At 36.7% G+C, this 13,335-nt stretch overlaps 1 protein-coding gene across 14 annotated transcripts in view; it reads left to right on the plus strand.

The window, feature by feature from the left end:
* CADPS2 (calcium dependent secretion activator 2) overlaps positions 1-13,126 on the plus strand; it is a 243,651-nt gene extending 230,525 nt beyond the window's left edge. For all 14 annotated transcript variants that reach the window (XM_017743771.1, XM_017743768.1, XM_017743779.1 and 11 more), the window contains 2 exons: positions 8,194-8,298; positions 12,166-13,126. In XM_017743771.1, the coding sequence (XP_017599260.1) occupies positions 8,194-8,298; positions 12,166-12,336 (276 nt within the window). In that variant the 3' untranslated portion in view covers positions 12,337-13,126. The remainder of the gene's footprint in view (positions 1-8,193; positions 8,299-12,165) is intronic.
* The last annotated feature ends 209 nt before the right edge of the window (positions 13,127-13,335 follow it).

Raw genomic sequence — 13,335 nt, forward strand, 5'->3', positions numbered from 1 at the left:
TCAAAGTCAGAACAGTAACATTACATATGTCCAGAAATGGAAGGAAGTTACGTCTGTCTAATTTTGCAAACTTCCAGTTTCCCAGCTTATCTGCCATATGTGAAGAAGCCAGAAAAAAATGAAGGTCACAAACATTATACAGTAGCATAAATATTGTGAATTGGTGTTTAACAACCAATATGTAATTCAGGGGAAGATGAGTACAGTATATTTTGCATTAAAAGTGTATATTTATTTGTAAATTGGCAGCAGTTCCATAGCAACTATCCATTTTCTAATTAGAAGCCAAAAATACAAAGAAAATAACTTTCCTTCTAAAAGATAAGCTTTTCATATGTTAGATGCTCTTTGTTATTTCAGAACTATATCCTTTTTGATCAGGAATTTCAAAGATGCCTAATATGCTTTTAAATGAGCCATGGTTTTTCATTTCTTCTCCTTACTGATTTATGAAAACTAATTTTATTTCCTTGTATCACCAAAATATCCCATCCAACAACTGTTCACTTGTTTGTCATCTTAAGTCTTTCTGAACAACATTTTTCTGTCAAGGTTTGGGTTCCTTTTTCTGTTGAGCTCCTTTCCCTTTTCTCCTGATTGCTTTGGGAGTGGCAGTGGGAATCCTTCATTCAAATAGGCAGAAAAGAGACTGACTAGAGACTAAAGTATTTCTTCTTAAGAAAAAGAAAATGCTTTCTGAGCTTCCTGGAAGGCTGCAGTAATAGCATAAAAAAAAAGGAAAGGCAGAAGAAAGCCAAAGGAAGCATCCCACCGGAAGAAAGAAAAATTTTCTTCCTTGGCCGAGAAGAGTGCGTGAGGCAAGTTCGTAAATCTGCTATAATGTTTTAAAAAAAAACCCAAAACCTGGGGGGCTGTAGTGTGGGGAGGGTAGGAAAAAATTTAAAAAAAGGCAGGGGGGATGTACCCAAACAGAGTTTGTAAATCTTGGTCCTGATCCCTGTATCAGAAGAAGTATGAGTGTTGAAGCAGATGGTGGTGTCTGATTCCTTTCTCACCTCTCCTTTCCTGATACATATACCTGTAATTTAGGCTATCAACATTTTTGCACATTCCTAAGACAAAGTTCAAAACTTGGCTTAGTGTTCCAGGCCCAGAGGAGAAAGCAAAACACGGAAGCTGGATGAAAGCCTGAGATGTTTCCAGGAAGATGCCTACATAAATGGTGCCAAGCATTAGGAATGTAATACACTGGTGAGGTGAAAGAGGAATGTGTCAGAGGCTCTGTGCAAAGTAGGAGCTCATGAGGCAAACCAGGAGCATTACAGCAGAAATAAGTGACACAGCAATGGGAGGACTTCTGGACAAATCCTTGAATGAAAATGTAGGAAGGGACTGTAGCGAAATGGGGAATAGAGTTTTTGCATTTGACACAATATTGATTTAGTCATTTGCATTTTCCAGATCAAGGGCTTTTAAATATCTGATTTTTTTTTATATAGAGAAAAAGATTCATTTGTTTGTCCTGCCTGCTAGTCCCATGGTTCCAACAAGGCCAACTCCGTGGGTGTTCCAATCGTGCTAGTTTAATCTTAATTTCTTTCAATTTATCTTAAATGCAAGTTCCTAGGGGAAAAAATGGTGCAAAAGGAATAAATGTGGTGGCATCATGATGACCCCCACAAACCAATAGTGTTCTCCTTTGTGGACATTTGCTTTCAAGGAAAAGTAAGCTTCCCAAGCCTTCCAGGTCTGATATCTGCCTACTAAAGGATTTACATTATTACTGGATAGATGCTTAACTATATTGAAGGACAGTTTCAGCTTTAATAGTTGTATTGATTGTATTTTTATGTTTTAAATAACAGTTAAAGTAAGGTATCCTGTGGAAATATACATGAAGTGAATGTGCATGTGAAGCAGTGCTTGATCAGTGCCCATTAAAAGGAGTTACAGTTCTGTCTCAGCACAGTTACCGTGTCAGCTCTTTCCCCAATAGTCAGTCCCTTTGCTATAAAATTTATGCCACATAATTCTTTTTCTTCAGTCATAGCTGTGCATTGAATCAAAAGGCGGAGAAATTTTTCATGTTTCAGAGAAATAATACAAACTTCTTTGATGTCTTAAACAGGAAGACTGGTCTCACAAAAAAAAAAAAAAAAAAAGGCCAGTAACATTAGGGTAGCTGTAAGAATAACCAGGCTACAAGTGTACTTGAAAATTCTGTTGTATCTGGAGATGATAAAATTTTTATTTCTGCAGTCAGAGGCCAGCTAACTGACCATTTCTGCCAGCTGTCTCTTACTGGCACTACTGTAGAAGAACATCTCAATAACATAGAAATCTCTGTTGATTGAGAACAATAAAGATAAAACTCACAGACACACCCAAAAAAAAAAAAAAAAGAAAAAGAAAATCACCTTTGCATGGACTTCTCATGAAGGCAAAATTCTGGATTTTGGTGAGAATGTTTTTCCAGGGCTGGCACTGTAAGCTTGGGTTCTCAGAGAGTGAAACCTGGCTCAACATTTTATGTTTTGGCACTGTGATGCCAGGTATAATGAGAAACCACATCCTTGTGGGGCTGGATAACGTGTTGCAGAATGGCAGTGGCTGGCACTGGGAAGCCATGTGGAGCTGATAGCAGGATGGGAAAGCTCTGACATAAAAGCATTCTCTTCTCTCAGGTTTCCCAGCTTCTGTTCTTTAATTTTCCTGGTCACTGACAGAGTTTTTCACTGGAAATGTGACTGGAAGTGCCTCACAGACTGGTGCACATCTATGACCAGTGCAATCCAGAAAAGAAAAGACACTGAGGAGATAATTAGTTCCTCCCAGGGAATTGGTGGGAGGGCAGTACCTCACTAGTCAGACTTCTGGTCTCCCTCCATTAGAAGAAATTGATATTTTAAACAGTTCATAAATTGTGCATGTCAGGAATCAGAATTGATAGGCTGGAAAGAGAGAACAAACAAAATTTCTACATTTTGATACACTGAATTTTCTTTCTACCCGCACTTACTTCATTCTTCGAAGGTTTCTCAGGCTTTCTTAATCAAAAGACTACCTAAGCCTGAGGGAAAAGCACAAATGCCTTTTCCAAAGTTGCTTCCTTGTTGCTTTATATGTTTTTCAGAAATGAAAAATATTTAGTAGCAAGCTAGATATTTTGAATATTAATTACATCTTACTTCATTTCCTGTTTTGGTATTCCTGTGTATGCATACCTTCTGATGTATTATGGTGGCCCACAGGCTGGAAAATCCTTCCCCAAGTTGGAAGGGGAAGAGACGGGCGGCAGGGGGGGGCTGGTTTCAGAGTTGCCAAGACTTTACAGCTTTCAGAAGAGCGTGAACTCATCATTGCATAGGTAAAAATTCTCATTTAAGTGGATGATATCTGTAACTAAACTTGGAAATACATCTATACCTTCTAAACTTCAGAGTATTTTCAAAAGCCTTACAAATTACATTTGTGTCCCTCATTATCTTTAACACTCAACAAAGGAAGTCAGTATGACTATTCGTATTTTGCAAAAAGGGTAATAAATTAGATACTTAAATCAGGACCTTTTTTCAGCTTTTGCTCTTCGTGTTTTTAAGGAATAACTTACTTATTTTTTCACCATTTAACATTTTTTTTAATGTCCTGAAAGTTCCTTGGTATGCTACTGGTGCTTTCTATCATAAACTTGAAGCAATATAATAGCACTGCCCTTTAATAAAAACTAGGCATTTTTGTCCTTAAATTTTAACATGCTCATGTTATGTCTTATTTAACTCATTGTTATTTTCTCATTTTAGCTTGTGCTGCATTTGGTGTACAATGTCTTCAGTGAGAAATATACTTTTTGTTACTGTTTCTGGTAGGGCAAGTAAAGCCGAAGGAAGTACAAACATCCAGTTGCTGTCTGAGTGACTAAATTCCTGATCAATAGTGCAATAAAGGCTTCTGCAGGAACATAAAATGCAGTTCGTAGAAAAGCTGTTCCCCCTGCCATACTCAGCAGAGAAAGCATTATGACGATGCCCATTTATCAAGAGCAGTCAAGGTATATAAACTCAACGGGGTCTTGTGTCTTAGGCGTTAGGGATACCAGCCCTAGAAGGACTAAACCATTGTGTATTGCTATGTATTGAGCCTCCTTCCAGGTGGCAAACAGCTGCACCTTTTTATAAAACTTCTAAAATAAATTTGAAGTGCTTGCTTTCAGCCGATAAGTGTTATATTTAATTGAACCGTTCTGCAAATGTTATAGCTCAGGCACCCAGAAAGATGGTGAATATTTAATATATTTGTTTTGTATTTCCACCCATCAGCAGAATAATGAAATTCCTTAACTACTTCTCTTTAACTTGCCTGAAGAAAGCACGGTATGTTGCTAAATCGCTTTTCACTAGCCCTGCCGAGAAACAACTTTAATCCTTGTTAGAAAATTGCAGAGTCTGGGCCTGACAAAGAGCTCATGCCTGGCGCATTGTGAGCGCTGGGAGCGGGGCGAGGGGAGCCCTTTACAGCTGCGTGCCTCCAGCCTGCCTGAGCTGGACTATTTAGGCGAGGAGGTTTGTCAATTCCTCCTGACAATGGAACGAGTTTTTCAGTGCCTGTAGCTGCGCCGAGCCCCGTTGGGGATCAATGCTGGCCATTCAAGCTGCACCCTCTTTCATTGCTTTGGTTTGTTAATTTAAGACTAAAGGTCTGCTGAAGGGGTTTAGGGTGTTTAAGAAAGCTGATGAACTGTTTAAGAAATCTGATGAACTGAGAGCGTTTATAGCCCTGGTGTGGCAACTATTGGCACTGAGGGAGCTGTGTCCTTGTTGACCCTCTTGTTATTAAAAATGCACAAGTGCTGCGCTTCTCAATATTTCAACACGCTTTCATTGTCAATACCACCTTCTGAGCCCTTCAGCTTGTTGCTTGCTCTAAAGATCTTCTTAGATTGGGTTTGAAAACTTCACCTTAAACACTAGATTAGACTGATGTTCTGTTTTCCGTGCTCCTGTTGATTTGTTGAACCTTCCCAGGGCTGGAAAGCAAGTAGCAGCTTGATGGGGAGACGGGCTGCTAATATGATTTACCAGTGTACAGTCATGCACAATAAGTGTGAATAAATACAAGGGTCTCACAGAGTCAACCCTAGCCTTTCCTTTTCTCTTATTTTTTACTTTGAAAGAGGTATCTCAGGAAAATGAAGTGAGTAATGCATGCCCTTACAGGAGCTGGATGGGCTATGAATAAGGAGAGAGGAGGAAATAGCGAGGCAAACATTTTTGTTGAAGTGGTTGGCTGCTGTTATTTGCTGATTTGGAAAAAATACATAAGCACTTACTGCTTTACCCTTGCATAGAGAACAGCAAAGAGTGTGGCAGTAGTACCATATAATGAACATCTGCAAGAGATGCATTGTCCTTTCACTGCTGTTGTTACTAACGGGAAAATTACTTTTTCTTAAAACCAGTTAGAAGCAATTGGTTGTTGTTTTAACTGGATAATCTCAGGACAATTATCTAATCACTCAAGTTTTTGGGGTTTGCAATAGATTCCCATCAGCCACAGTAGATCCATCCCTGCCTCTATAACATGCTCACGGTTGTCAAAACATGTGGCCTTGGATTCTCTGAGAGGAATTTGCAATGCTGTGCTTTTTAACAGACTCCAGAAAGAAGTTATAGGGAAATATTTTTTTTCTTGTTATGAAGTCTTGCAGATTTATGTTTGTACAGCTTCAGCCTATACTAAGTCCTCAAAACTAGTGGATATAAGACCAGTCCTGAACAAAAATCCTACCCACAAGTACCTCTGGGAGGATTCTAAAAATATACTGGATGTGATTTTTATTAAAAATACTGTGACAATTAAAAATAAAAATGCATTTTTTTCTAATAAAATAACAGTTATATTTTTTCTGAACAAGGTATGTTGACAGAAGAGCAAGTACTCTAGTATCATTTCACAGTCACCAAATTAAACATTTGTACTGGAAGTTTAATGCATCGAAGCTAGTCAGGAAAACATATTGTATTGGTTTCATTCATAAAGTTGAATAGAAAATTAATTTCCTCCAATGTCTTAGCTTTGTTTTCAGTGTATGTAAGAATATCACAGGTATGCAGGGAGAGTTGAAGTTTTACTGCGTCCATCCTAAGTAAGTTACTTGGCTGGGCTTTAAAACACATTTTGCCAGAAAACTGGAACAGTCTATTGTCAGTAATCTGTCACTGTTCAGTATTGCTGCATGGGAAAATCAGTCTCAGAATTTTCAATCCTGTCTGTAGTTTGTTTGTCTGAGCAAGTTTGAGCCCATTCTGCTTTCTATTTGATACAAAAGGATACATCATGGATGCATTACTGGATTTCTCTTATGGAAGAATATCCGTTTTCAAACAGTAGAGTCTGAGTGATAATACAGTTTTTTGGCTTATCTTATTGCATTTGGGTAGAATGTTTGATGTAGGAATTTTTATGTTTATTTAGATCAATAGAGTTCCCCAATTAATAAGCACAATCATATTTTATTTTCTAGACATCTGTATACATAAAAGACCCGTCATATAGTTTACAGCTACCACTTAGTAACAGCCCTGTCACATTAAAAATATTTTGCAGCTACTTACAAAGGAAATCAATATCAGCATGAATGTTTTGGATTAAATAATGTAAATAGGATAAGAATGTCATTCAGTGATTTAAAAAACAGTATTTTATGGATATCCAATCAGTCCCACATTTTAGTGAATAAATTAAACTACTTTTACGAAATATGTAGCTATCTGCCTTTTTATGGTGCGTTTTTTCATTTCTGCAAAATAGTAAATTAATAGGAGAAACTCTAAAAAGGTAAAAGTAATTTATTTCCAGTGATTTATAATTAAAATACAATTTAACACATTCAAAAAAATAAACAGAAGAATTATTATATGAATATCTAATTTCAAACATCTTAAAACTGATAGTTATAATGTGATGAGACCGTTACCTGTAAGGAAAAGGTATTTGTAGTTATTTACTGTATGTCTTTCAAGCTTTTTACAGAGACCTTACATTTTGATGGAAGAATTCTATTTCTTTCTTTTGTTACATCCAGTAGCAAGTAATTTGTCTTCATATTTTCAGTATATATTTTATTTTATTTGTTAATGTGGAGGTGGCTAATGAGACGTTAGATACTTTCTTTGAATTACTTTCACAAAATATACCTTGCCTAACATGCTGCGTTTTAAAATACATACGATTTCCTCTCTTTGCATATCGCTGTATTTTGTGAAGACACAGGAAATTTTATTAGAAAAGAATTTAAGCCTCTTTCCTGTGGGAAAAGAGACTAGAAACAGAGCTATGACACAAACTCTTTTAATCTCTCACTGTTAAAATTAAAAAAAGAAATCCCTTCCTTTTTACAGTCTGACTAAATGACATCTGGTTGTGATTTTACAGGAGGGGGAAGGAAAATGCTACAACTATATTTAGTAAAATCTCTTCTAATCCAGTTAATGTGAAAGAACTATTACAGTAGCTATTTGGAACTGAGCATTTTTTTACATAGACACCAACAGCAGAGGGCTTATTCTTAACCCATCCGTTTGTGAAGTGTTGAGTGAAAACATACCCCTGCCTAAGACATAAAAAGGAAATAAGGTAGGCTGTCATTATAATTAGTAATTACTGTAAATCAAAACCTTAATGTGATTATTTTGGGAAGGGTGGAGTGGTGTTTTGATCTTACTTAAATACAGTTTCCATTAATTTCTGCTTTTTTTTACTTAATGATGAAGTGAGTAAAGAAAAAAGAAAAGAAAAGACAAATTCCTTATTCTCTGATACTGTTTTCCTGTTTGGATTGAAAAATCTAGTCATTGTAAATTCTCTCTCAAGATACCCTACCTGTTTTTATCCTTGCTGTTTCAGCTGTCAATTCTCTCCTGTAATTGTATCTTTAATATCCATTCTCACTGACAGATAACAAAGTGCATAACACTATTTTGCTTGAACATGTTGTAACTGAAAGATAAAATGGCAGGTGCTAATTCATGTAAAGAACGGTCTAGGTCAAGTTATTTGATTTCCTACTGACCCATGCAATTCTCGTAACAGGAAATTATATCATTGTTGACTTCAAGTGCTGATCTGTGATCATTTCAAAGTGTTTCATTACCTCTCATTACCAAATCTGTTAAATGAATACTGCAGTGTTATTTGGTGGTGTTTGTTGTTGGTTTTTTTTATCCTTCTTTTCAGCAATGGTATAGCAACTCCATGAAAGTCATATGTATGTGGTTGGCTGATAGATTAGATGTTCAGCTTCACATCTACCAGCTGAAGACTCTCATCAAGATAGTGAAGGTAAATAAAATGTTGTTTGCATTAGACTGCATAGTTAAGAGAGAAAAGTAATAAAGTAATAACATGGAGGATCACCCCAAGAGTTAGAAAATGTGGAATAAATTTGTAAACTTATGTAGTTTTATGTTGGGATTTTTTTTCCCCACAGTTGTAGCAAATTCCGGGAGTAAAATAGCTTAAAAAAACCTTTCATGTTAATTTTATGTGCACTATTATTTGTCATAAATTCTGGACTTGGGGAAAATTAAGATCATTCCAAGAAATTTTACAACTAGCTGTACAGCATTCTTATATGATTATTCTTACTAAATTATTGTCTTGTTGCTGATTTTTTGGTTTACCAAAACTTTTAATTTTTGTTTACTGAATAATTTCAATAATGTTCTTTCTCCATTTTTCCCCTTCTCCTAAAAAAAATGAACTATTTTCTTTTTTATGCACATCTAATTACTAGGTTTAATTGAAAACAGTATTTCGTTTATTAGATAACATTTTCTAGTCTTTCATACTCAGGGATAAGTATCAATAGAAATACCAATCCCTCCAGTTCAGTCCTCAGTCATTTACATTGGCCAATGTCAAATGCTTCTGAGCAAAGTTTAATATGCCTTGAAATAGGCAATTTTGGGTTAACCTTCCATAAAAGAAAGTTTCCTCCTAGCTCCCTTTCAGATCTTAGTTGATACCTTTAGGCAAGAGACAGAAAACCATTTCAGATTTTTTTTCTTTTAATTCTGTCTTGTTTAACTTTGGACATTCTTGTTATCTGTACAAATGTGGAGTAAGAAACACCTGTTGTCAGTGGTGACTTGGATTTTTTGAAAATATTTTCTCATGAAGTTCATGCAAGACTGTAAAGTCAGAAGCATTTTAACTTGTGGTCACCAGAATTGCAACTTCAACGTTCAGGATTCACTAGCCAAAAAGGAACAGAACAGAGAGAAATGCAAGAAAACAGTCATAATAACGATGGCATCACGGCTCCCTGAAACACCCAAGCTTAGCTTTGCTCTTTTTGACCTTAACTAATTTCTCTGGAAGCAGGATTTGGCTCTTCACTGGGTTGTGTGTCCAAACGGCAAAAGCAGTTTGCTATTCCTTGTTGAAATTAATGGCTCTTGTGAAACGTTTAAAGCTATTCTCAAGTGAATCATAGAATGATAAAATGGTTTGGGTTGGAAGGGACCTGAAAGATCATATAGTTCCAACCCCTCTGCCATGGACAGGGACACCTCTCACTAGACCAGGCTGCTCAGAACTCCATGCAGCCTGGCCTTGAAGACTTCCAGGGATGGGGTATCCACAACTTACCTGGGCAACCTGTTCCAGTGCCTCACCACCCTCACAGTAAAGACTTTTATGAATACCTAATCTAATCATACTCTCAGTTTGAATCCATTCCCTCTTGTTCTATCACTACCTGCCCTTGTAAAAAGTCCAAGGTAGTTGTCATCCTCTGAGGAAAAAGATGGGTGTTACGGGGTCTAAAACCAGTGCCCCATGAGATCTAAGAATGGGTGGACTAAGTTGTACGAGAGAAATATCATCAGGCAGATTAAAGGAAGCTCTTACAAAACCGAATTTCAGGTGAATGAGCAGCACTGCCAATCCACCTTCCCTCTGCCACCTGGCACACTGGTTAGCCTTGTTCAAAAGCAGGAGGCTCCTGCTGGAGGTGGGAATACTGCTTCTGGCAGTGGCCTTTCTGTGCCCATATACCTGATTTGCTGTGCTCAACTGTGTTATTCCATGGCACCTTCTGTGGATATTAAAGACTGAAGATTATGTCAATCATGTTGGTTCTGGAAAACAGAACATTGTGCGGGCTTTGGTTTTGGTGGGTGAAGAAGATAGAACCAGTAAAATAGGAACTTAGCAGACAGGAGGCTGCTGGGAAATGCGAAACAATCATTCAAGTAGAGTATCATAAGAAACTTTTCCTGCTGCAGCCAAGCTGGGGAGAGACGTGGGGAGGCACAGTTCCTCCAAACTAGAGTGAATGAAGGCACTTTTCTGTTTGCTTTAGGGAAAAAAAAAAAAACAAAACAAAACAAAAAAAACAAAACAAAACAAAAAAAAAAAAACCTAGGAAGCTGTATTGTTCCTGTCACTGCTTGAAAACATTTAAAGAAAAAATACAAAATAAATTTTAAAAATTAAAAATAAATAAATAAATAAAAAACAAACCCAAATAAGTAGGAGGTCATTTTTGAAGGACACAGGATGAGTAAGAGAAATATCATTCTTTCAGATTTGGATGCAACAAGAGTAGTGGCATTATTAAGAAAGACTAGAAGAAGAAAGATTGTTCCCTTTATTCTCTTTAAAGGCTTATGATGGCATAAGGGTTTCATTAGATGTCTGAGACACGTGCAGAGGGATGTGACTAAAGAAGGGTCAAGGACCAAGAAAGTTAGGGAGAAATGAAAAATTAAGCTTGGAAGTGAACATTATTATCCTGCAAAACTATGTCAAGAGAAGAGCAATGTCTGAACCCCAGAGTGCTGGTCTGAGAATGGGAAGAATACAATGTAAAACTGAAGGAAATTGCTGTAGGACCCATTAACAGCATCAAAGCAAATTGAATGCACAGTGTTACAAAAAGGGAATGCAATGGTGACACTTGAAAAAGACCAGGCGGGGTACTCGCAGGAGTGCGTGAGCAAAATATAAGCTGCATCCATTGACTCTGACGTTGACCTGTGAAAGTCAACTAAATCTCAGTTGCAGTGATTCAAGCAAGGTTTAAATAATCATCATAGTGGCGGAAAAAAACCTCCCAACTGAATGTTACCCATTTTAAGAGTGGTCTTTTGCAGTTCTCTGAAGTATTGAGTGAAACAAGATCAAACCTTTTCTTTCTCTAAGGGTTGTACATAGTCTTCTCCTCAGGCAGAGGAATGGGCCTGATAGCCCTTAATTATCTTCCATTTTCTTTTCCCCATATTCTCCTCCAAAACATTCAGAATTTGTAGTGATAGTGTACATAAAATAAGAAACTACCTAGATCAACTTGTCCTTTTTAAGCCTTTAAGGGTAACATCAGGGAAGATTATTTCAAATGTGTTACAGCTTAAAAATAAAGTATGCAGGTGATTTTTCCATGTGCTTACTTGAACATAGCGTTGATGAATAAAACAATAGCACTCAAAATTCTTACATGATGGAAAATCAAAGAAGAAAGTGGTATCTGCTGGTTCATAGCAAGAATGAATACAAGGGAAATAAAATCTTCTGAAGTGAAAAAAAAAAGTAGATGTGAATCAAAATGACTTAGAATGTAAGTCAAAATGATTTACATTCTAAGTCACAGAGACTTGGAATGTAAATCAACTAAGTAGTCACCTGAGAAATTGTGACACTGTATAGTATAGATCATAATCTATATTCATTCATAGAGTATATATTATAATATATGATATAATCATTATTTTTCCACATTTGACATATAGATGTAAAGATAAAGATAAAGATAAATAAAATTCCCCTATGAGGAAAAGGTCTGGCATTTACATTTTCTGTGAAATGACAGAACTGGACTACCTGTAGTCAAATTCACATTTCAATAGGTATTTAGAAAAATTCTCAGCTGGTTTCTTATTGAATAAATGTAACAAATGGAAGTTACTGAGAAATCAGCAGTTAGAGTAAGCTGTAGCACAAAATACAATCTCTTAATAGAATGACCAGCAAATTAGAATCTCTAGAGTTTGTAGAAATCTCATGCAGCCCAAAAACTAAGACCGCAAAATCCTTATCAAGGCGGTAAGTCCCTAACCTGCAGGAGGACTAAAGCTGGCCACTGCCATGCTAGCAGTACTCAGGCTTGCTGGGAGTCCAATTCAGGATGTTTTACTTTTGCCACAGAAAACCTACCGAGACTTCAGGTTGCAAGGAGTGCTGGAGGGGACGCTGAACAGCAAAACCTACGACACCGTGCACAGCCGTCTGACCGTGGAGGAAGCCACAGTCTCAGTCACTGATGCGGGAGGACTTCAGGGCATTACAATGAAAGACAGTGATGAGGAGGAAGGATGATTTTATTCCACAAAGCATTCAGAGATGGGGGGTGATGGTCTGAGGGTGGGGTTTATCTTTGCCTTGGGGTTTTTTGGAAACTTGTCCTTGTTAATGCATTTATAGTTTTGCCTTATGATATCGATGCAGAAATATAATTTGCTCCATTAAAAAAGAAAGTAAGATTATCAGAGGAAAAGTGCCAAGGACTTTTTGAGAATAATGGTTGTAGCATATTTTTATGTATAGCTTTGCTTAGGGCTGCAAGAACACTGGCATGGAGTTTGAGTTTCACTTGTGATTATGTTTCTTTCCCTTTTGTTTGCTACCATTCGTTCTTTTATCTCCATCTGATATTGATGTCCTGTGCAGAAACAAGATGTGTGTCTCACTTAAAATACAGCTATACAGGAAACCATTCTTGGAATGAGTCAATGCCCTAGGTAAAAAAATAGTGTATTTTTAGGATTACAATTTGTTTACCTTTTTTTGTGCTTAATTTTACATTACTATGTGATGTGCATTAAAAATTTTAATCTTGGTTCTTTGTATATTGAGGTTGGTATGTAAGTACAAAGAACTTCAAGGACAGTCAAACACAAACTGCTTAGGAGTGTTATGTCTATTCATTTTGCAAGTTTAAAGGTATCTCATCCTGTTGGATGTCAGTAAGCTTGCCATCTATGTTTGTATTTCTGTGAAAATTTTCAGGCAATAAGAACACATTTTGTCGTGGCCATTTACGTATCTACCCAAGTTTGTATAGAATTCTACAATTAAAAGATGTTTTCAGTATTTCAAACAATTTGAACCATTGTATGATTCCTCATGAGAATGAGTTTTTTGAAAGATTATTTCATTTATGTAGTGATTTATAGCAAATATGTTTCTTTTATAGAGCAGATATATATAGCAAACAAGTACCCAAGGACACAATGCCTTGATAAATGAAAAAAGCAAACAAAAACCTCTCAATAGCAGATGAACAGACAGGGCCCACTGCCTGTTTTTTGATGCCCT

This window comes from Corvus brachyrhynchos, unplaced genomic scaffold (genome assembly GCF_000691975.1).
Source record: "Corvus brachyrhynchos isolate BGI_N302 unplaced genomic scaffold, ASM69197v1 scaffold29, whole genome shotgun sequence".
Taxonomy (NCBI): Eukaryota; Metazoa; Chordata; class Aves; order Passeriformes; family Corvidae; genus Corvus; species Corvus brachyrhynchos.